The 22,904-nt window shown below is 43.8% G+C and overlaps 2 protein-coding genes and 1 long non-coding RNA gene across 4 annotated transcripts; all 3 read right to left on the bottom strand.

Annotated features, from left to right (window-relative positions):
- On the bottom strand, positions 1–855 carry LOC125015067. Its single transcript, XR_007113554.1, has 4 exons — positions 785–855; positions 667–692; positions 424–446; positions 1–321 (listed from the first exon to the last, which is right to left on the bottom strand). It is a non-coding gene; the product is annotated as an uncharacterized LOC125015067 (long non-coding RNA).
- A 746-nt stretch (positions 856–1,601) lies between these two features.
- On the bottom strand, positions 1,602–7,396 carry pa2g4b (proliferation-associated 2G4, b). Its single transcript, XM_047597113.1, has 13 exons — positions 7,176–7,396; positions 5,631–5,759; positions 5,445–5,550; positions 5,294–5,363; positions 5,113–5,205; positions 4,973–5,036; positions 4,793–4,871; positions 4,633–4,711; positions 4,406–4,539; positions 4,216–4,310; positions 2,898–3,025; positions 2,679–2,732; positions 1,602–2,600 (listed from the first exon to the last, which is right to left on the bottom strand). Exons 1-13 carry the CDS (start codon positions 7,261–7,263, stop codon positions 2,541–2,543), a joined length of 1,179 nt encoding a protein of 392 aa, XP_047453069.1. The 5' UTR covers positions 7,264–7,396; the 3' UTR covers positions 1,602–2,540.
- Positions 7,397–8,036: 640 nt separating this feature from the next.
- erbb3b (erb-b2 receptor tyrosine kinase 3b) lies at positions 8,037–21,650 on the bottom strand. 2 transcript variants are annotated; one of them, XM_047569895.1, is made up of 28 exons: positions 21,317–21,650; positions 19,370–19,524; positions 19,039–19,225; positions 18,278–18,403; positions 18,111–18,173; positions 17,874–17,992; positions 17,202–17,343; positions 16,973–17,086; positions 16,767–16,884; positions 16,597–16,670; positions 16,135–16,225; positions 15,080–15,282; positions 14,744–14,876; positions 14,569–14,662; positions 13,650–13,807; positions 13,512–13,568; positions 12,045–12,183; positions 11,813–11,932; positions 11,575–11,673; positions 11,234–11,419; positions 11,001–11,156; positions 10,847–10,922; positions 10,606–10,752; positions 10,419–10,516; positions 10,155–10,331; positions 9,995–10,066; positions 9,453–9,747; positions 8,037–9,357 (listed from the first exon to the last, which is right to left on the bottom strand). In XM_047569895.1, the coding sequence occupies exons 1-28, from the start codon at positions 21,393–21,395 to the stop codon at positions 8,492–8,494; spliced, it is 4,344 nt and encodes a 1,447-aa protein (XP_047425851.1). In that variant the 5' UTR covers positions 21,396–21,650; the 3' UTR covers positions 8,037–8,491. The 2 variants fall into 2 exon arrangements, with proteins under 2 accessions (XP_047425851.1, XP_047425843.1); XM_047569887.1 differs by having other exon boundaries at positions 12,045–12,186.
- Between the last annotated feature and the right edge of the window lie 1,254 nt (positions 21,651–22,904).

Below are 22,904 nucleotides of genomic sequence, written 5' to 3' on the forward strand. Positions count from 1 at the left end.
TCTTTTTTTAAACCAAAACCTTTAATCACAGTATAAACAAAAGACAAAAGTTGAGGAATTAAGAACGAGTCCAAATTGTCCCAGAGGAAAAGCCGGAATATCCAGCAGGTGGTGAATCAACGCTCCAGCTTCAATCTGCGGCTGCACCGCTGCCTCTAGTTGAAATGGAGTGCGCTGGCCTCAGTGTTGGACATGGTAAGGGTCCTGGGTCTCCAGCTGTGCCCACGGGTCTGGTAGCTGACAACGTGCGATATCACAGCCATGGCGGAGAGGACAGTTTACTTGGACCTCTGCCTCATCTTTCTCCTTTTGCGCTTCAGCCTGCACAGCAATGACACATCCATATTAGACAAATAGCCTCATAACAGTTTAGAGGTATGCTATAAATTATTATGTAATAGTATAAATACGGTGCAGTCTTACCTGCGCATGCGCTTCTTTCTCCACTGCGAAAGAAAAGACGTTTATTTGTTAATCAATAATAATAATACAGTCATTGACAGGCAAATTAACTGAATCAGTAGACGACATTTGGAAAGCTTCTGTAAGTAACTGATAAGAGATAGGCCGTTAGCCGGGACCATGTTGAAGATTGCTGGCTAGCTAGCAAATGTTAGCGCCTCTGCAAACTGGCTTTATCGTATCGTAAAGAAATAAAGCACAAACCTTGGCTCTCATGTCGAAAGGGGAAGCTGAAAAGAAAAGGGATGTGTTATATTGTGTTCCGATGGATTTAGAAAGAGGATGATTAAGTTGGATTCTGATGCCAACCGTTTCTACTTACCGACCGCTAAGGAATCGTCTCCACCAAGGACGTCATATTCTTGCGACGTTTAATTTATACGGTTTGTCTACGTCACTACAATTGGGCGGCAGCTAAACATGGGAAATTGAGTTTTCTGTAAGAATACCCGGATAAAAACACGTGATTTTTAATCTTCTTTTTTTTTTTGCCTTTGAGTTCTATCGTTTTAATTGTTTATTTTCTATATGACAGTTTTGTTTAATTTGTGTTGTTACTCATGGAAACCTTAAAAAAAAAACTCAACGTGGATCCCACACCACTTTATTATTGTACTTTACAGTCCATGTTTATTGTCACGCATGCTTTTTGACCAACATATTCACACTTGTCAAATTATATTCCTGTCAATATGGTCACCTTTATTTGAGAAAATCTAATTTATAAGAAATAAATGAACAGTTACCGTAAACAAATAACATGAAATAACCTCTTTGGGGGTTTTAAGGGTGATATACAATTGGTGGAGATTAAAACCCCCAAATTACAGCCTTGTCTTTACTACTTACTATACATTATGGTATCACTAAGAATGATCTCAGCTTTATTTTCCATTTCAATACGGTACATAGGCACACATAGAATTTGTTCTCTGCATTTAATCCATCCATTTGTACGCTTGGAGCAGTAGGCAGTCATGCGAGTACCTATTAAGCTGTTGCTGGCTCTTATTATCACCACAGGCTGTAAATTTAAGCTTTCTACATACAAGCAAAATCATAGTGTGCAACCTGTTGATCTTTTGAAAAGGATTTATAATGCATTCGCACTCATGAGGAAGAAACACAGAAGCACTCAATTGATGTCAGGTGGTTGTTTAATGTTTCCAAAAATAGTCTCTGAAACTGGGATTTGTTTTACAAAAGCATCCATATATTTAACAGGTATGGAATTCTCATGTAAACACAGACTGTCAGACTCGGTGGTGGCACCAGAAGACTGAATGCTGAACCCTTGGCAGGTGGCGTCAAGACCATCCACGACTGAGAAAAAGAAAATTCATGTTTCCCATAGTTAAATTACTCAAGTGGTAGGTCCTAAAATGTCAGGTTTAGAAATTGTTAGCTGAGTGACTTACAGTAGATGGCTTAGAAGCATACACAATGACTTGGTGCACAAATGTACTGTAAGCGAGATGAGTAAAAATGCATTAATAAGCTGCTTTCAATAGTAATGACGACATGCCTGTAAATTGTGTGTGTGTCATGTGACATCAAGGTCTTCCACATTTATGCCCGAGACAAGTCAACACGCAATTCAAAAGGCATGGCTTCAGGTGTGTGACCTAAAGGAAGCTAAATCTAAATGCCACACGGTTACACTGACACAGTATTGTGCATTCATCATCCTTGGCCGCTCTGTCAGACTCATTTTACTTCCCACATCTTTCACTACAGTTATCGTGGAGAAATGAATGGAAGGCTCGAGGTCAGTCGAATGATGGAATACGCCCTTGTACAAAACACCCTCTCTCGTAGCAGAACCGTGTCCACCGTGAAGAGAGTGAGGCCGCCTCAAGGACAGCGAATTTTTACCGGGAAAGTATGTGTGCGGTCTGCGTTTAAAGGTGGAGTGACAGAATTTAGGAGCAGCATCATCCCAGACTGACATCAGTTAGATTCGGAGGTATTCACAGCGGCTACGGCCACGAGTGCCTCAGACAGCTGGGACAGAAGGATTGGTGACGTCTGTTCTTTGGGTCATCGAGATGTCTGACACAATTTATTGGAGAGGGAATCTATTCTGCAGCTTCGGTCTCCATCGCCTGTCCTGTTGCGTTCTCGACTGTCTTTGAAGCCTTTAAGAAAGGAAAGACTGAAGTTAGGAAACACACGTGGAGAACACTCTGATGTGTTCGTTTGTATCTGTCACTCACCTTCTTTTTCTTCTTCTTCTGGGTCTTACGGCTGGCTGAGCTTTGAAGCAAAGCCTTTATAGAGTGAGGGGGAAGGGAAAAAAAACAAAAATTACTTTCATGAGTCTCAGCATTTAAAAATGCCAACTCAGCTGACAGCATGATACGATATACGATACTATTAGTCCATTGCTCTCAGGAAGAAGCTGCCTTAACGCATCCATCAAAAACGCTCTTTACCTTCAGGTCCTGGTCCTCCACCTCATGCTCAGACTTGTAGAGCTCTGGCTCGAAGAGGCTGTTTGTGATTCTCAGAGGTCCGTTGGCCATGAGGAGCACGGTGAACTTGAACTGGGCGACGAACTCCCCTGAATAAGAGAGAACAGGGTGGAGAGTCACATAAAAAGGTCCCACGGGGTTTCAGCTGCTTTGGTTAACGGGGTCATAACAGAAGTCGGTAGAGAGTTATTAAACAATTAAAAAAGCTCAGTCAAAAACAGGAGCATTTTATTAAAAGCTCTTTATTAAGGTTTTCAACTTTGATCAGTGGTGGTGGTGGACATTTATAAGATTTTTCTTTAAAATGAATTTACAGATTAATAAGCAACGGCTGCTGGTCTGATTGTAAATATAAAACCAAACAAAACTGCAGCATTGAGCACCTCACTTCTTCACTATAATCAATTTGCATTTAAAAGACAGTTCGGTCATCGATCACTTTGATCAGATAGTTCGTCTAATTTCTGACAATTTAATGACTTAGTAATTGATTTGATTGATTGATTTGTTATCTTTGCACACGTCATATATGACCAAGCATTACACTTTAATATTGTTCTGTTGAGTGAATTAGATCCAATAACCCATGTGCGTCAATCCTTTTATATTATTATAAGTCTGCTTTAAACCAATCTGGTTAATGTCACTTTGTGAAATAACTGCAATTTAAATAAAAGATGCAATTATGTTGCAACATGATAAGTAATTATTGCCTTGGGGTGGATCGGTGTACCACGTATCTGTTCGCCATCTAGTACTTTGCCACACTACTCCTCAGAACCGCTGAGGCTAAAAGGAAACCGACTGGTTTGGGCGTAAACAATAACACTGGAGGGATTAAAATGAAGTCTCAATGATGGCGCTAGATTATGTCATCGCTGAGGCAGACACAGTTTGTGCGTCTACAGTGACACCTAGTGGCCCTAAAAAGGTCAATCATCTAGAGAATCTCATCTTAAATGTAATGAAGCACCGTGAAGTGAAAGAGGCTTTAGAGATTACACAGATATTTCTGTCACCAACTGCTGCCACATATTAATATGATTTATCATTTTATTTGTTATCCGTATTAGGGAGGTGCTCTTACAGCTGAGTGGAACCCACAATAGGACATCCATTAAATCCTTTAGTTGTTAATTAATTAACATTTTCCTACTGATTCAATTACACTACGAAGTCTCCCAACTAATTAAAGGACATTCTGCTTACATGTAAAATTATTCGAGAGTTTCTCTGGTCACTAGTGCTCTCACTTACATTTCTCAAATTGTTTACTCACCCTCTTTCTCGTGCAGCACACTGAATGGCTGCAGCAGCTCATGTTTTGCACACTCCACCACACCCAGCCTGGCCTTGCCTTCGTCCTCGAACGCTCTGAAGAGGTGACCAAAAAATAAATAAATTTTAAAATTGAGGTGATTTCACTGAAGATAAGGTGAAAATGTTTTAGTATAAATAATGCTACCCACCTCAGGGTGAAAGGCATCGTGTCGAAGCGTCTCTCCATCTCACTGAAGAACGTCCGGGACGTCTTCATCTTCAAGCCGTACACCTTGTTGGGGTCTCGCTTGTAAACAGTGGTCCTCTGAACACCGTCCTTCGCCTGAATCACAAAAAAAAATTATGTTATAGGATTTTCAAAAAAAAAAAAAAAAAAAAAGCAGAAAACTCCAACATATATACAATTTATTCCTACCTTCCCCTCTCCGGTGCTGATGAGCACATCCACGGCATAGACCTCATGCACCTCAAACTCAGCCTTCTCATGGTCCTTTCTGTGAGTACAGAAGCGACAATGGTTAACTCACTGATTAGAGACGACACAGTGACAACAGGCATCTGTTGAGTGGCCTCACTTTTGCTGGTCCGTTGGGTTTTGGATAATTGTTTTCTCCCCATCAATCACATGTTGTTTGAGCTGGTGGGACAGCATGCCTGCACACATCGATGGAACAAACCAAGTCAAGCAAAAATCACAATAACCAAACTGTGTATCACTGGGTGCACGAAAGTGGCAAATGTTTGCTGACACTCACCCTCAATAGGGGAGCACTTGAATGACTTTGCGATCTTGTTCCAGGCTTCGGTGACCTGTGTGTTCTGATGGAAGAGACAGATCATCAGAGGAGGCGTAACAATAGCAACACCTTTGTTAAAACTCATGCGAGACCCTTACCTGGTTTCCCGGTTTAACGAGACGGAGGGCAGCTTCGGCACAGAGGTGAGCTGCCATGATGACGTCGGCCTTCCGCCCCGTCAGTGGGTTCTCCTGTAGCAAAACCAGAGGTAAGTTAAAGAATTATGCAGTGTTATGATATGACAATTAGTCGTAATCAGTGCTTTTGTTGAGAACGTACCTTGGTGAGGCCGACAACCAAGGTGTGAGCCACGTTTGAGATGAAGCCATCCACATGCACGCCCAGATCACTGCAAGCAAACCACACATGAGCTAAACTACGCACTGGAAAAGACAACAAAAATGCATCTTGCACAGGATCGACGGCTCACATTTTGACCACGTCCCCATCCTTCAGTATGACGTCCGGGTCGCTCTTCAGAGGAGAGCAGTGGCACACGCAGCTGTTGACCGACACACAAGTAGGAAAAGCGATACCTGAGGAAGGAAGAGAAGGACAGTGAGCGCTGAGTCAGAGATGCACGACGGCGACGGAGGAAAAGCAACAGAAGACGCACCTTTCTTCATATCTTTTTCCTTCTTGAAGATCTTCCCAGTTTCTGCCTGGATGAAGGCATCTCCCTTTTCACAGAGGCTGAGGACGGAGACTCCAGCCGTAGCTGCGCCAACGACTGTCTTCAGAGCCTCTGCAGGACAAGAGATAAGAGCCATGACGCTGTTAAAAAGGCACTTGGTTACAGACTGCTTCTGTTACTGTAGAGCAGCAGCTAAGGTGTTAATTTCACCATCGATTCATCTGGTGATTATATTCTGAGTATGCTAATAATTATTTGACTCAGAAAGATTACCTCCTTTTATTGCTCTATCTTAAACATCTTAAGCAAATAATCCTCAAACACATTCAGCACCAACATAGTTGGAACGTTTTCAGCCATTTAAACAGGTGCACGGACAGTTTTAACATTAAGAGCACGAATGAGTCACCGAGCTGATGTTTGGCAAGAGACCAACATTTGACAGACTGTCTGACAGCTGCATGTCAGCACAAGGCTAACGCTAAATTAGACGAGTAACTGAATCATAACAAGGACACGCCGCCAATGATATGAAGCCGCACATAAAACCTTAGGATGAGATCATTTCTGTTCCAGTCTGTTAAAAAAAAAAAAAGAAGAAAGAAACAAATCGTTTTATTTGATTACACGACATTTCCTTTGAAAGCTCAAGAACTGGGAACGTGGATATTTGGTAGCAGTCATTTATTGTGGTAAGATCTGTGCTTTTAGATTTAAAATATGCATATAACTTAATTATTCATCAAGGTGTATTAGCAAACCTCTAAATAAAATATTTATATTTTTTAAGAATTTAATATCAGTATGAATGTATTTTATATGTGTCAGACAGATATACACATATAAAACACCTGACCCCAAGCTGCTACTGGGGATTGCTGCAAAACAAAATTTCGTTGTAACTTGTGTGCAATTATCATTAAAGTTCGTCTTATTATTATCAACGCAAGTAGCTGCTGATTGCAAATATTATAATAACCGAAATACATTTAGTTTCATTCTTGAATGAAGCAATTAAACACAGCACGGTGTCGGGTGTTTAATTTCCCCCCCATTTAAAAAAAAAAAAAAAGCAATTACACGTTCTGTAAAGTTTCATAAAAATACGCTTTGTATTTGTTTCAATTGGCCGCGTGTGTACATTTAAATGTCTTCCACATTGTCAGTAACAACCTCGTATTGTGGTTCAGTTTGTACTTGTCATTGTTAACTGGTAGCAGTCATGGCTAGCTCGAGCCTGCTAATCGGCTAGCGTGGAGACATTAGCTACCGCTCTCGCCGGGCTAGTGACAGCTACACGGGGATAAACATGACGGAGTGGCTGTAAAGAAAGATCCCGCGTGTGCTACTGGAAAATCCGCGTTTCATTTGTTTTAAATAAATTCGCTCTTTCTCGTATGACGCGTCGCCGCTACTGCTACTGGCGGCACATGGCACAGCCGCTCCTGGGTACGACTAGCTGACACCGTTAGCTTACATCAGACGGAGGAAGATAGTTGACTCTCGTTACCGCTGCATTTAACTCACGATTTGCAATCTCGGCGCCCATCTTGTACTTGGTGACCACCAAGTCATCGGCGATGGTCTGCTCCTGCGTCTCGTCATCTCCAGACATGTTGGCAGTGCGTCCACGAACTCACTCAGAGTAACTTTTCTTTCCGCCGGTGAGTGCCAGTGAGTCACAGGACCACGCTGCTGCTGCTGCTGCTGCTCCGTGCACCGGCCCGCCCGACGACTTCCACCCACAGTCCACGATCACTAGATCCCGCCTGCTGCCGAAGATACGCTCTGCGATCAAGATAGTTTACGTCTGGCTTTGGCGCATTGACTGTTACACCCGGAAAACGCCCGACTGATCTTGTTAGGACGAAGGAATTACTACAATTATAGATAAATCACACATCACTCAAAAACACATATTCAACTTACAGTTAAAATACAATTGACTTTGAGTGTATTCAACCGTCATTTTGCTTGTTTCACGTTAAAAATGTAGGAAGTAATTGAAACGTGGGCATGAAATGTGTCAACTAGTATCAAAAGGTGAATAATTAAATTCGTATTATTGCTACTCTGATAAAGTAAATCTGTATATATCTCTTAACAATTGCCTCGTGATAATTTGGCGGTAAACTGTCGATATTAAAACTGGATTTGAACGAAAGCGGAAGTATGAGAAGATTAACCTCTTGTCCGTGATCATCTCTGATCCTCCTCTGACAAAATCGCGCGCGAGTTCATCAGACGGTGCGTTCAAATGCCTCCAAGTCGTTCGTTCATCCTTCCGGTGTCTTCAAATTCAATCTGAACATGGACGTTTTTTGTTCAATTTTGCATTTTCTTTGTTTAGTTGGATGTTAAAAAAAACAACAACAAATGAAACCAATAAACAAGGCTTTACAAAATCCTTTAATTTTTCTTACAAACATATTTCATGACAACATGTAAAAAATACTCCTGTGAACAAATCACATGACTGGATATTTGAAAAAATAACCTTGATAATTTATACAATTTATGTTAATATAAAGAAGTACAGAAAGACTGCTGCTACAACTTACAGAACGGTAAAAAATAATGGATTTATACGCTACCACAGAAACTTAATATGCTAAAAGTTAATTCAAAATTGTTTACTTTATGGCTTTGTACGGTCTCACAGTTGGTTTCATGAATTTTATTTATTGCATAAAACTGTGAAATAAGATTCAAGAGTGTTTGTACTTGAGTGTTTATATATACATATATATGTAAGGAACACACAAAAAATGATGTCCAACATTATAAAATTACTCAAATGAATTTTTGCAAGTTCCTGTTGTGAATATTCCCAGTCCACATTATTAGGTGCGTACAGCATCTGGCTTGAGGAACAGCCGGCTGTGCCAGTAGTCTGGGTTATCAAATGATGTGTTGCTGCCAGGGTCCCCCATGCCAGAACACACCTTGATGTATTCCCCGATCCCCGCACACCTGCCGCTGCCCATCTCCTCAGAAACAGCCCTCCCTTTTGAGGGGAGGTTCTGATACTCTGCGTGCTCCCACCCACTAGGCACCCCTCCAGATCTGGTCATTTCCTCGTACTCCTCCGCCTCTTCCCCCCCAGCTGTCGGCGCACCTGGCCCGGCCGTGACCGCACAGCTCGGATCCACCTCAAGAGCGGCTTGTTTATTTGTGTTGCTGCACTTCTCCTTTTCTTCTTCCTCGTCTGGCTTCAACACCTCCACGATTCGGTCCGTTTCATCTGTCTCTGCTGCAGATGTTTGACTCCCACGTCTCTCCCGCGCTGGTTCGTCTCCCTCTGTGGAATCGGAGCGCCGGATGTCCATGTACTCATACCTGCCCACCCCCGGAGCTACCTCTCCCTGGTCGTCTGTGGCTCTGATGTTCTCACTGCTAAGGTCAATGTTGAGCTGATGTCGCTCTGTTGAGTCTCTCTGCTCTGCTGCAGCTCCTTCACAGGCCTCATGTGCCTCGTCCTCTGCAGGTAACAGAGGCGTGGAGGTGGGAGAGGGCAGGGGCGAGATTTTACGACAAAGCGCCACCGTGGCATCGTCTCCCTGCTGTGGTGCGGCGCTGCAGGTGGAGAGCAGAGGATCCCCAGACTCTGTGTCCATGATTACGTACTCCTGGGATGGATTTATCACCACGAAAAGAAGATTGCTCTTGAGTCTCGAGTTTCTCCGTGCGGGATGAGACACTCTGGAGACTGTGAGACGAGATAAGACGAAGAAGTGTTGATTTGCGCGTTCAGAAGGCCCAAAACTGATACATGCATGCTTGTGTTTACGGTTGTTATTTTACCTCTCTCCGGTGTACCAGGTGATCCAGGCAGGACGTATCCATAGTGATCCACCTCCTCCTCTTCCTCTGCCGTCCACACCTTGTACGAGGACGGGCTGGAGGCCGTCGAAAGCTTCCTGTGTCGGCCGGCTGGCGCGCGGGGGTGGTTACTCCTCTCCGATCCGAGCCTGGCCCTGTGAAGGCTCCCGGTCCGCAAACCGTCGTCACGCGGCTCTGCCTCCCTGCCGCTGGCCCTGACCTCCGACCTCTCGGGCAGCGTCCTCACCGAGCTCAGACGAGATCTGTGAAACCACAGCTGAGACGGAAAAGCAGAGGCAGGTGCCGTTTAATGTGAGCTTTTGAGCGTGAGGTCACGACCAACTTGCATCGCTGGCTCGTAGTATTGATTCTGACGCGGCTATAATGCTGATCAAAGCGAACCTCTGCAGAGTCACAGCTAAATATATCTGCTTTATCGCCTCTGCAATACCAGAATCAGCTGGCCTTAGGCTTACACGGCAGGAATGAGAGTGCGTTTGTGTGAAAGAGTGTGTTTGTCAAACCTGCCGGATGCTGTCTGCAGGGCTTGGGGTCATTGGCAAGTATCCAAGTGGACCGGCCTGAGATGCACCGCTCTGCAAACCAGAGAATAAAAAAATGTTCTGCTTGATTTAGCATTGATTCAGTGGGGTAAGGGATAAATTCTGGGATGTGTTTTATTACCCTGTAAGAGTTAATCCGTGAGCGAGACAGACTCCAGGACGGAGAGTGCTGTAGAGGAGGTGTAGCCAGAGCGTCCTCCAACCCCTCCTCGTCTTCATCTTCCAAATCTGCATCCAGAAGTCCACGCTCAGATTCTCTGCGGTGGATCTCACCCGGCGCAGATTCTTCTCCTTCCAACTGGAGAGTAAGTAGAACATCTACGCATGAGGCTGAAATTCAAAGTTGTGCAATGCCGTAAAAAAAAAAAAAACACAGCAATCCCACCTTGATGACGAGGTATCTAGGAGGGTCTCTGGCCATGCGAGTAAAGTCACTGGCGAGCTCTTTGAAGGTCGGCCTTATGTTCTCGTCGATCATCCAGCCTATAAAAAGGAACACCAACCCTGATTGAACACGTGCATCACAAAGCAGCACGTATCTGCGCGCGCGCGGGAGTAACGCGGTGACTGACATTTAACCATGACCATGTAGACGTCTATGGTGCAGATGTGGGGCTGAGACAGACGCTCGCCCTTCTCCAGCAGACTCGGCACCTCCTGAGGCTGCACGGACGCGTACGGCTCTGCCCCGAATGACATCATCTCCCACACTGTCACCCCTGTCCCAGGAGGAGACGAGAGACGCGACAGACTATAACCATCAAGAGGAAACTTAATATATGGGGGCTCATTTTAACGCTAAAAGCCTCTTACCGTAACTCCAAACATCACTCTGATGTGTATATCTGCGAAACAGGATGCTTTCGAGTGCCATCCACTTTATGGGCGTCTGATTAGAGAGAAAATATCAGGTTAAAAAAACAGAAGTGCCAGAGGCGATAACATTTCAAAGTGCATCAAGAACAACCTTTGTGTCCGTGTAGACGTATTTCTTGTCGTCAGGAAAGAGGAGGTCTGCCACACCGTAGTCAGAGATCTGGACCTGGTAGTCGTTCTTCAGCAGGATGTTCCTGGCCGCCAGGTTCCTGTGGACCATGCAGTGCTCCTCCAGATAGTACATACCCTGAGACACAAACATGTTTCTCTAATATAACTCTGACAGCTCATTTAGAACATTCGTTAGATCCGAGCTGTGCTCACCTTAGCGATCTGCACACACCAGTTGAGCAGGCGCTGGGGGTCCAGGCTGTTCTTATTCTGCCTGATGTGCTCCAGCAGGGAGCCCTGGGAGCTGAGCTGGGTCACCAGCTGCAGACTGGCACCTGGACAGATGCCCAGCAGCCTAACGATGTAAGGGTGGTCCAGGCTGCCCATGGACAGCATGTGCTACACAACAAACAAGATGACGTTGAAAAGACAGACATCTGTTTTCCCTTCTGAACCAATTCCGTCTCAGTTATAACCCCCCCCCCCCCAACCCCGAGGGGACAATGAGTCGAAGCTTCCTTGATCTTATGTTATTTTTGTGGTCTGAGACTCACGTTAGTAATCTCAGTGAAGGTCTGTCGGCCTGATGTATCCTGGATGGTCTTAATTGCCACGGGGATCTTCACCGTCTCTCCCTCTGGAGTCCAAAAGCCCTTAAAAACAAATCAGATATGCAGCTACGGATTAGATGTGGGCACAGTGCTAATGAGTCTGCAACTCTTGTTTCGCAACAGCACACACATCAGTGGTGGATGCACAGAGAATGCCTAACAAATGGAGGTTAATTATTACCTTGTGCACTGTGCCAAAAACACCCAAGCCGAGCGCTTTGATTTTCTTCAGCTCACAGGGCCTGAGGATTCGGGCGAGAACCTTGGTGCCTTTCTCTCCAGGACCCAGGGGCTCAAAGCTCTGCCAACAACAGTGCAGTTATTATTATTATTTTTATAATTTTCTTTTTTTGTGATCGTTGTTTATTGCATGGCTGAAGTACAGTCAGTGCAGATCAACTCTAAGGTCTCACCTCTCCGCTCTCCAGGTACCTCCTCATGGCTCTCTTGCGACGGATGGCGAGGCCTCGGTGGTACAGGATGCCCAGGAAAAACAGCGCCAGGCAGAAAATCAGGCCGGCGGGGATGCCTAAAGCTATGCCTGTGATCTGACTGCTGCAGAGAAAGAGGGGCTGTCATGATTGCACCACATGCTTTAGCAGAAACTGTTTCCATTAAGACCACTTCTGATCAACCAGCATGACACAGAGCAGCCTTCTGGTTACAACAAAAAGAAAAGAAATGCAGAGACAGCAACAGACTAATTCTACTGAAGTTTAAAAAGAAGAAAGAAAAAAAAAGATTCTGGTTTGGTATTAGTTGGCCTCTTTATCTGGTCCACACTGTATATACTGACTGTCAGAGTGCTGTTATATTCTTATATATTTTGTACATTCTTTCAAATTCGATATTGCCTGTTATTGATTTTTTTTTTGTGTATATTTCTTATGTAGTTCTGTGCTACTGTGACAAGGTAATTTCCCATACGTGGGATAACTAAACGTTGTCTTATGTCTTTACGCACATTTTACATAAGGACACGGCAGGATAAGTCAATTTATCATTCATAATTTCTTGATAATATTTTTTTTTTGTTATTTGCTCTTAAGCTGATGAGATACATGGATTGTAACATACCCCACGCAGAGAGCATAGTGATGTTTTGTGTAGTTTTAGCTTTTAAAAATAAAAACTCGACCAAAATTGTTTTTATTTAAGCTTGAAAATGGAAGCAGGAGAATCAAGGGTCAAAGGATTTAAAAAAAAAAAAATAAAAGAAAATGATATTGATAATTAATTTCTTAAACCCATTGTCCCTGTTAGTGGACGCTTTAGTCTTCACTTTAGTGGTAGCAAATGGTCAGTATAATAAAAACATGATAGCTTGCATTTCATCGGATTCATTCCACAGACATTCACAGGATAAAAGTGGTTGAGGAAAATAAAAGTCAATTCTACAGTTAAAACTTAGTTATTTATATTTATTAATGTTTCTAATTTGATATGACACGCAAATTTAACAAATTTCATCAATATCTACGAGTTACAACCTGCTAATTAGCAAGGACTCGTTTGAGGATGTTGGGACTTCATTGAGCGCATGTTCAGGTATTAGAATAAACAGTTTTATAGTTTTTTTGTATATTTTGTCACAGATTGGTGACTTTATTATAATATAAATAATTAAACAAACCCAATGTCCACATATGAGGATTTTTCAAAATACGCTACTTCCTGTTGGAATATGATGCGTAGTTTTTAAATGTCTTAGGTCCTACTGATCGCAGAAACCTTGGAGAAATTAAAAATGGACACCAAACAAAAGCTCATGTCTCAGGAGGTTAAAAAGTGGAGAGGTTTAAAAGTGCAGATGCTACTGTGCGCAGAACCATTGAGTTGCAGTGCAGTGTTCGTGTTCGCCAGCAGGGGGAGAGACTCACCTACTAACCGCCAGCCTGGCTGCCTCTAAACAGTCGTTTAATCCCGGGCCGAAGCATCTGAGATGGATAATAATTATATTTATAGATTCGACAGCTCATGGAAATGCATGAAAACGCAGACAGAGAGTCCAGTCTCACCCCTGCGTGCAGTTGTGGTGACATGGTTTACAGAGACCGTCTCTGTTGGGGTATTTGAAAATGAGTCCCCTCTGTCCGTCATTCACTCCAGTGGGACAAGAGGACATGCAGTAAGGACCGTCTTGAAGGTTGGCGCACGCGACACACTCATCTGCACCCTACCAAAGAGGAGGGAAGCATTTGTTCAGTTAAATTTTCTTTAAATCCTTCCTTCTCTTTACACCGATCAGGCATAACATTATGACCACTTTCCTAATTTTGTGTATGTCTCCAAAACACTCATCGGAGAATGGACATGGACCTTTTGAGGGTGTCGTGCGGTGTCTGACAACGGAATATTGTAGGTGGGGGCCTTTGGGTCCTATGGGTTGAGGGGAGGGGCCTCTGTGGGTCATCACACAGATACTGGATCATTTTGGGATCTAGTGAACTTGGAGGCCAGGTCAACACCTTGTGCTGTTTTTCATGTTTTCTGAGTTGCCCTGAAACGTTTTCGTGTTTGTGTGTCTGGCTGCGTCCTGCCCTTAGGGAGTATCATTGCCATGGGGTGGGGGTGCCTGGTCAGATCTAGGTGGGTGGTACATGTCCAAGTAACGTTATTGTCACAAGATGATCAATGTTATTTACTTCTCCTGTCAGTGGTTTTAATGTTGCGGCCGATCGGTGTATATTACCTTCGTCAGACTGTGTTCAGAAATGGGAAGACCCAATAAAGTTTCTTTTTCTGTCATCTGGCTTTTAAGAGTTGGACCATAAAATGACTGTCTGTTTACAGAGGTTTTGATTAAATGGTAACATGAGACAAAGAGAGAGCAGTGCAGCAGGTCAAACTAATACAAACGTTTGCGGAGCCACGTCATGAGCAAATAAACGCTCAAATGCGGTGCAAGGTCTCTGTACTATGAAAGCAAGGGATTACCGGTCCAGTGCAGCTAGCCTTCCCGCTCTGAGGCTTACACTCCGGGTGACAGGCGACACACTCGCCATCAGACCCAGCGAATTCCCTTTGAGCCCTGCGGACACGATATTCAGAAATAAGTAGATAAAAAGGCGCATATTTAACACACAGACAGCATCAACTCGTATCCACTGACCCTGTGTAGAAATCACAGCTGCCCACGCATGTGCCGTCTCGGCTGTAGTTCCTACAGGAAAGGCAGTGGTCGGGCCCTGGGCCCCAGCACCCTGAGTCCGAACAAAGCGGGTCACACACGTGGCCGTCTGCAACTGCACATGAAACATTTTTACATTTATATTTAAAGACATAAAGTAGAAGAATACAAAGCAAAATCTAAAAATCTATTTTATAATAGAATATAATCTATTAATATAGAGACTGGTGAATGTCATTTACTGCCTAAAGCCCATTTGGGTGATATTTACAGTTCAGATTTAGATTTTATTTTGACTGAGTTGCTGTCTCGTCTCACCACACTGTGCCAGTGGCCTGTTGTTGTTGAGGCTGTTGGCTCCGAACCTGCGTCCTCTGAACAGCTGCGTCCAGTTCACAGTGTGGTGGTAACAGAGGTTGGCGTTCTGGCTGATGTACACGCTGCCATCGCTGATTTCCCGCAGGGAGCGCAGACCCAGAGATGTAAGCGTGGGGATGTGCATCACCATCAACGAGAAACGCCTGTGGATACGAGAGAATCAGAAAACCAGAGCACGAGGACATTTGAGTGGTTTGAGTTCTGGGCCTCCTGAGGGCACACTGCAGCCTGGATGCATGCGTTAAGACAGAAGCAGCTTCACATGTACGCACACATACAGTTCCCAACTGCCGATGGCTGAACAGGGAGAAGAGAGAGGTGTTAACACAGAAAGAAGCTTAGAAAACTGAGCAGAGAGACAGGACGATTCACAGTCTGTGAAATCACACTGATGACACATGGTGATCCAACACACTTAGCAAGTCATACAGACACTTCAGTCAAGCATCACAGTGTTCCTGTTCATCCCAAACACCAGAATCAGCCCGAGGAACAGAGCAGACGACCTTAGACGACTATTCTTCACCAGCAGGGTCTAGACCCAGGCCGTTCACTGTTCACATTATCAAGTAGAATCTTAAATGTTTGCTTAGAACGAATTCTCTCCTGATTGAAATTACCTCAGTGCTTGTTTTAATATCTTCTCTTTTCACGTAAAGTTTTACGAGGTTAATATCTTTCATTGGTTTCATTCTTTGTGTGTGGCACAGTGACGCGGTCGCGAGGACAGCCACTTTACAACAAAGAAGGTATTGTTTCTGAACTCGCCAGCTGGCTTCAGCCTTTCAGTGAGGAGTTAAAAATGTTCGCTTTTTTTCTTTGGTGATTCTAAATCGGCTGGAGGTGCACTGTCTTTCTGCAATAGTCCTGCGATGGACTGGCGACGTGGGTCACATCTAATTCCAGGTGGGGTGGAATCCAGTCCCCTCCAGGAGGACGAGTGTTCTGCTCTCGGCTGATTCGGGCTGATACGTAGTACTGCAAACGAGCCTTACTTGTAGAGTGACCTCCCCTGAATGGTGGTGAGACTCGAAAACACGGACAGATCGTTCAGCTCTTTGGGCCACGACTGGATGTTCAGAATATCTGAGAATGAAACACAGTGAAAGAACATGTTTTTCAGAAACATGTGGCTCGGCTTGGCTTGTGCATACGTTTGTTCCACAGACGAGCAGAAAGCGCGAGACGGATAAAAAGCTTTCAGAGGCAGAGGACAGTTACATGTTCACTGTGACTGTTCAGTGACAAATGGAAGTACGCTTTGGCAAATGATTGAAACTATTTGCGTTTTTGGAGTAGTGCATGGGTCTTCAACGTTTTTCAGGCCAAGGATCCCCAAACTGAAGGAGAGATTAAGTATATATATCACGCAAAACCGTCACAGAGTACAATTATCATAATTTATCATTCACCACTGTTATTAAGTAGCATTAACATGTCATACTGTGAAAACAAACCTGTTATTTCTCTGACGGTGCGGAACACTTCCAGCCTTTTGGCGTCCAGTGGAGGGATCTTCTTGAAGTCATCTCTGTAAATATGAATAAAAAAAAAAAAAAACATATTCTTAACATGCGGACCGAATGGTACTTTACTGAGAGACTTTTTAGATTATACAGAGATTTACCCAAGAATCCCTGTGACCAGGAAGTGAAGGCTGCCCTGGATCTTGGTGCAGTTGATGAAACTGTCGATGTTGCTGGAGTCCACGGTCTGTCTGTGTTCAGCGCCAGTGCCTTCGCACACTGCAGGGACGACGGAAAACGCAACATTAATTTTGATGACTGATGCGCAGTGTTGGCGGAAGATGTGTGTGTGTGTGTGTGTGTCAACCTTTCGGGCAGAGTCCACTGCAGAGCTCACACTGCCTCTGGCCTTCTCGCTCCACCTCCATCTTGTCCGGAGGACAGACGCTCACGCAGGAGCTACCGTCCACCACGAAATGAGCTACGGAGAGACCACAGCAATGACTATGCATGATAAAGGTCCGCACCAGAGTCTTATTGAAAAAGTGTGCAACAAGAAAACCTGCTGAGTGTGCAAACACACAAAGGCCACTCACTGGGGCACTGAGAGACACAGATGGACCCGTACTGGTATTTGGCATTGGGGTTGGTCTCCATTTGAAACGTCTGCTTGTTATAGATCAGAGTCTGGGGACACTGAGGCACACACGCCCCGGAGTCGTTGAAATGACGACACGCCTGCACAAGGACACACGCGACAGAGAAACAGGAATTTATATTGACAATTTATTTAAAGAAAGAGGTATTTATTCACAAACACTGTGTCAGATGTATGGCAATTGAAGTCCACTGAGTAAGGAAATAATCCTAAGGAAGCCTTTTAGCAGCAGTTATTTTCACTGTACAAATAATTTCTGTTTAATGTCCAAAAAAAGATGTCCACACAACTGGTCCACACTGAAATATCTTCTAAAACACAGGTTGCTTTTAAATCTACAGACACTTACGGGCCCCAGAGGTCAAATCATACTGATTGTAGTGAGGCCCTGTTGCAGCACGTTGAGATCTTTTAATAAGACCTCAAAACAAATATCCGTTTTGTTTTGCCAGGACATTCGGTCGAGATCTGCAAGCTTCGAATTCAAACAGATTTCAAGTATTTATCCAAAAAGGATTTAAAAAGAAAATGAGAAGCTGACACTTTGCTGTGCAAAGACCATTTTTCTCTCGATTTCATTAGCAAATCCTGCAGAGGCGAAAACACTTACGAAGCAGTCCACATCCAGAGGCCCTTTGCATCCCGCTGCGCACTCCACGTGGCAGCAGTCCCTGGGGCTCGTCCCGAAACATCGGCCGTTACACTGCGGAGCGCACACCGTCTTAGACACTGGAACAGACGCGAGAGGGTGAGAGGATGCGTAAACGTGTCTCCGTCTCAACGTATTTCCACGTGTTTGTGAAGAAAAATGCAGTGGCGAACGGAAGCAGGAAGATGGGACACTCACAGATCTGACACTGCTCCTGGTTTGGCCCCCAGCAATAATCTCCACATGATTTGTGGCACGGTCCTGAGAAACGGGGAGGAAGAAACAGAAGGTCAGGCTGCGCTTAAAGAGAAATAGCCCAGAGATGATTTGGGACATGTGAAATAGGGCCGTGCTGATGTGCTGACCCCTCTCTCCGTTGTCCTGGACGTTAATAGGAGCGCTGTTGTCCCGGATGATGTCTTGCCAGAAGATCCAGGGGCCGTAATTCAGGTATTTGTTGTTGATGATCTGCACACCTCCTTCCAGGATCTCTGCGAAAAGGTGGGAGACACATGACGTGAGATATAAATAGAAAATAGATACGGATTCCACAGTATGTGGAGCTTTGTTTGATTTATCATCGGCCGCTCCCTTGATATTAACGTCCTGATATCGCACGCGCCCCTCGCGCCGTCGGATCTCATCCGGACGTTTTGCTATCTTTTGTAACACCTGTGCCTTTTCTACCTTTGAAAAGTCAAACTGTCTGCCGTGATGAAGATCTATGTGACAGATTTCTGATGCTTTCCTGGCGCGTCAGAGGTTTTGGCAGCCGAGCAGGGGAGACTAAAGAGAGTCCAAGCGCTCTTTGCCATTAATCACCTCCTTTTTAGAGCACAATAAATTTTAGATGTCAAGAAATAGCTGACAATGAGCTACAGCTGAGACTGTTTACTCTAAATCTTTTCTTTATTATGTCTGAGATCTCCAATAATGAACAACTGCCAGCTAAAAGATATTTCGCTTTCATGTTTTATATATATATATTTTTTTAGCATACTTAGTTTTTTTTGGGGTGAAATATGTTTGTGGTCACTGTTTAGGAAGATTCCCTCTTCACCTTCGACATAAGCTATCTCTTCACATGTTTCCATTTTCCTGTCTCTGTAGTGTCTGCGTCATTAACCTGTCAAATTCATGAGTCCCAGCTGCCGCAGGCCATTGGAGCCGTCCTTGGGGTAGTTGAAGAAGACCGAGAGGGCAAAGCGTCTCTCAAACAAGCTGTTTCCTCTGATGACCCGCAGTTGCCCCAGAGGAACCTCCTGAAAGTGATTCATAGCAATGAGGACGTATCCAGTCACCTCGCGGATTGTCTGGAGGGAAGAAGAAGGAGAAGATCGACAACATATGAGACAGCAGGGAAGTCATTGGTTTTCTTTTTTCCTTTTTCTTTTTGTTTTGCTTCCACTGTGCAGTGCGTTTGGAAGCCAACTGGAAGGCAGGGCGGTGACGTTTACCTTGAGGAAGGAGAAGTCCCAGTTACTCTCGATCTGAGTGATCTCCAGGTTTCCCATGACGATCTCGCAGCCATCGTACCGGTCCCTGATCAGGTTGTACTGATTCTCCTGAGAGCCGCTGGAGCTTAAACCATTCTGCGTACCAGGACACACCTCTGACAGAAGGACAGGTTCACGTTTCACCAAGTCTGCCTTAAAACAACACTCCCACATCCATGTTGTAAAGTGAAAGGGATGCAGGTCCCTGTAAGTGCTTGTCCTGTTCATGCAGAGCAGTGATGGGGGGCAAAGTTCACACTGGGAGTCAAAATGACTGACAATATGACTTCCAGATGAATTTAATGCGAGTTTCCAGAAATCTGTGTGGCTACATTCAGTCAACAAAATTCCCTCTTGGTCCTCAGACCGACATTTTTAAGAGGAGGATCATTTTGTTCAGAAGTGGACAGAAGCATTTAAAAATGAAGAATGTTTTAAAAAGAAAAAAAAAACTCTTGTAAAAGCTAAACAAATGGTGAATGTGAGGGCTCGGATTGTTTCTGTGGTATTTACGGCTCCCCGATGCTGCGTGCGTTGCTTTGTTGGCCGATTTGATGTGAAGCAGAGAGAAACAGGCGGGCTGTATCCCGGGTACGCGGAGCAGTCCAGTCCAGGCCTGGGGCCGATGGAGATTAGCCCGAGGGGTCGAAGGAGTTTCCAGGAACAAAGTGCTTCATTGTGATAAAGCTATAAATGTGGACAGTGTCCCCCAGTGAGTGACGAGAGATGCAGTGGCAGACAGTGCTTCTTGTGTGCGCATGTGTCTGAGGAGTGTGCGTCGCTGAGATCATACCAAAAGACAATGGGCCGTGTGTGAGTGGGACATTCTGGCAGAGTGAAGGGAAATATCGTGAACGGAAGGAGACATACACACCATCTCTCAGTGGTGCACCACAGAAAACGGTTGGGTCTTTATGTGCAAACACAAGACACGACGCCACAACCGTCAAGTCACATTTGCTGTCTTCAGTATGAAGAAGCAGGTATAAGCCACAATATTCCTGCTGCAAGTTGATGATTACAAACACAAACCACCTTCGAGGCTTATTGCATGTGCTTTCATGGTTAATAATGGAGAGTTGCATGCTCCCCGATGCCTCTAGCAAAACATGCACTTAAATAATAGACATGATCCAACACCAGATCATAACAACAAAGTAACGTTTTATAATTCATACAAGCAATTATTAGGAGTATGAAACATATAGTAAGTGGCAAGCTGGTGAAGTCTTTTAAGTCTTCATATTGTCCAGGGGCTTGTAAATGCCACGCATTTCTAAAGGTCTTTGTAACTACTGACAACCACACTATTATAGTTTTCTTTTCTTTCCTTTCTTTTTTTGTGCAGTATATAGTGCACTTATAGTGAGGTGTGGCTGTAGCTTCTTACATGTCAAGTCAAGTCAAAGTTTATTTCTAAAGCACTATTAAAAAACAACCTCGGTTGAACCAAAGTGCTGTGCGGAGGTAAAAATGATGATACACTAAATAAAACAGTAATGAAATAAAATTAGCACAATTTTAAAGGCAAAAATAAAAAGAATAAAAGAGAAGATGGGCAATGAAAGACATAGAATAAAAAGGATAAAATGATAAAAGCCAAGGTTACTCATCTAGCTGGGACTGAACACCAAAGGAAAAAAAATGCAGAATAAATGAAGGACTTTGATAGGATTCCAGAGATACTAAAAAAAGCCTTCAAACTGGAAAAATACTGAAAATGCATAAATATTAACTGTTCTATTCTATTCTATTCTTTAAGAGAGACCTTCATAACACGTTGGGGTGTTATGTTGCAGAGTGACTGACAACAGGTGAAGTAAAGGTCTCACAGCAGCAATATAATATAATATAATATAATATAATATAATATAATATAATATAATATAATATAATAAACCCTCCTACCTTCATGTCTCCGTGTCGATGTTGCTTGTAGCTCCCACAACACAGTCAAGCACAATAATATGACTCGAAGCTGGTCCATGCTAACGTGGAATCCGTTCACCCAAATAACAGCATATCACTCGGGTTTAGTCCTGCGGGTGGCCAGTGTTGTATTAAAGTATGAGAGAGAGGGAAAAAAATAATAAAAGAAATAAAAAAGAATAAAAGGAAAAGAAAATCTTCGAACCACGAAGACAAAGTGAAGGACAGACGCAGCTGCTTCGACAAAACATTCGTAATTATGCAAAACCGAAAACGGCGAACAAGTTACGGTTTATTTCTGACGCTGGGATTTCCCTCCCGAAGAAGGACGTGCGATTGGCCGGGAGCCGTGATTATTGACCAATCAGGGGCTGATCCGTCTTTTTTTTTTTTTTTTTTTTTTCTCCCTCAAGTAGCTCTCTTGATGTTAACGCTGAGTACGCACAAACGCAGGAGCGTCCTTTCCGGGTTGGACTTTTATTTTGTATAAAAAATTAAACCATGCATTTAAGTGTGTTTTATTAATTAGTTTCACTAATCGATCGATCTGTTGCGAACTGTGATTTAAATCTTTTGCATGTGCACCAGTGGGAACACCGTGCATTCTGTACGTCCCCTCTGTATGTGCAGTTATTTTGGTTTCATGCTGTCAGCTGCTGCATGCAGAGGCAGGGCTACGGTCTCCCAGTCTGCGCCCAGCGCTCTGAGTGGCCGCACTGTTTTCCCCGTAAAGAGCAGTATTGTCCCCACAGCCCTGTCAACTGGTTAATCACCTCTTTGATGCGTATTGAGCGGCCTGTCACAATGGGCACATTGTCAGATGGTCAAGTGACTTCTGAACCCAAAACAAGAACATGCTTAATTTGAGAAGAAGAAGAAGAAGAAGAAGAAGAAAAAAAGGGGGGTGGGGGGGCCTCAGAGCATGGCGAGATTCCTGAACATGGAGTTGTGAGTGAAAAGGGCGACTAGCCACTAATGGATTGATATCAGTAACTGCTTCTGACAGATGTACTGGTAATCTCATTAAGATGGAGATAGCTGAACAGTCCTAGGTTTGTCTGAGAGCGACTGTTTGGGGGGAAAATGTGAATAAAAAGCGAGGCTTAGATCATGATTATTATCAAGTTTCAGAAAAAAGGGCATTTGATTCTAATGTTCATCTTTTAAACAACCTGCTAACAAAACTCACAAAGAAAGAAGGATTACAAGGTGCAAAATGTAATGGATTTATTAACTTTAACATGGTTTAAGTGTAGATTAGTTCTCGTGCCTCCTAAGCAGTTGTTTGTCCAGCAGGAGGAGACAGAGTCTGTGGATTGCACAGAGCTGCTGCAGAGCTCAAGAGAGGGAGTTCAAACATGCATGGGTATTTTTGCATGTTTTTTTTTTTATAATTTTTTTTTTTTTTAGCATAATTTATTTAGAGGTTGTAGTCCAGTTTCTAATCTCGTATAATAAAACGCACAGAGCGACGGGAATCTTTAACCAAACAAGTTGGAAGAAATGACTGCCCTTCAGTGAAATAATGTGAAGTGCAAAGTAGCACAGTGGCAAAACCGAACAAATG

The sequence above is a fragment of the Mugil cephalus genome, chromosome 1 (genome assembly GCF_022458985.1).
Source record: "Mugil cephalus isolate CIBA_MC_2020 chromosome 1, CIBA_Mcephalus_1.1, whole genome shotgun sequence".
Classification (NCBI taxonomy): domain Eukaryota; kingdom Metazoa; phylum Chordata; class Actinopteri; order Mugiliformes; family Mugilidae; genus Mugil; species Mugil cephalus.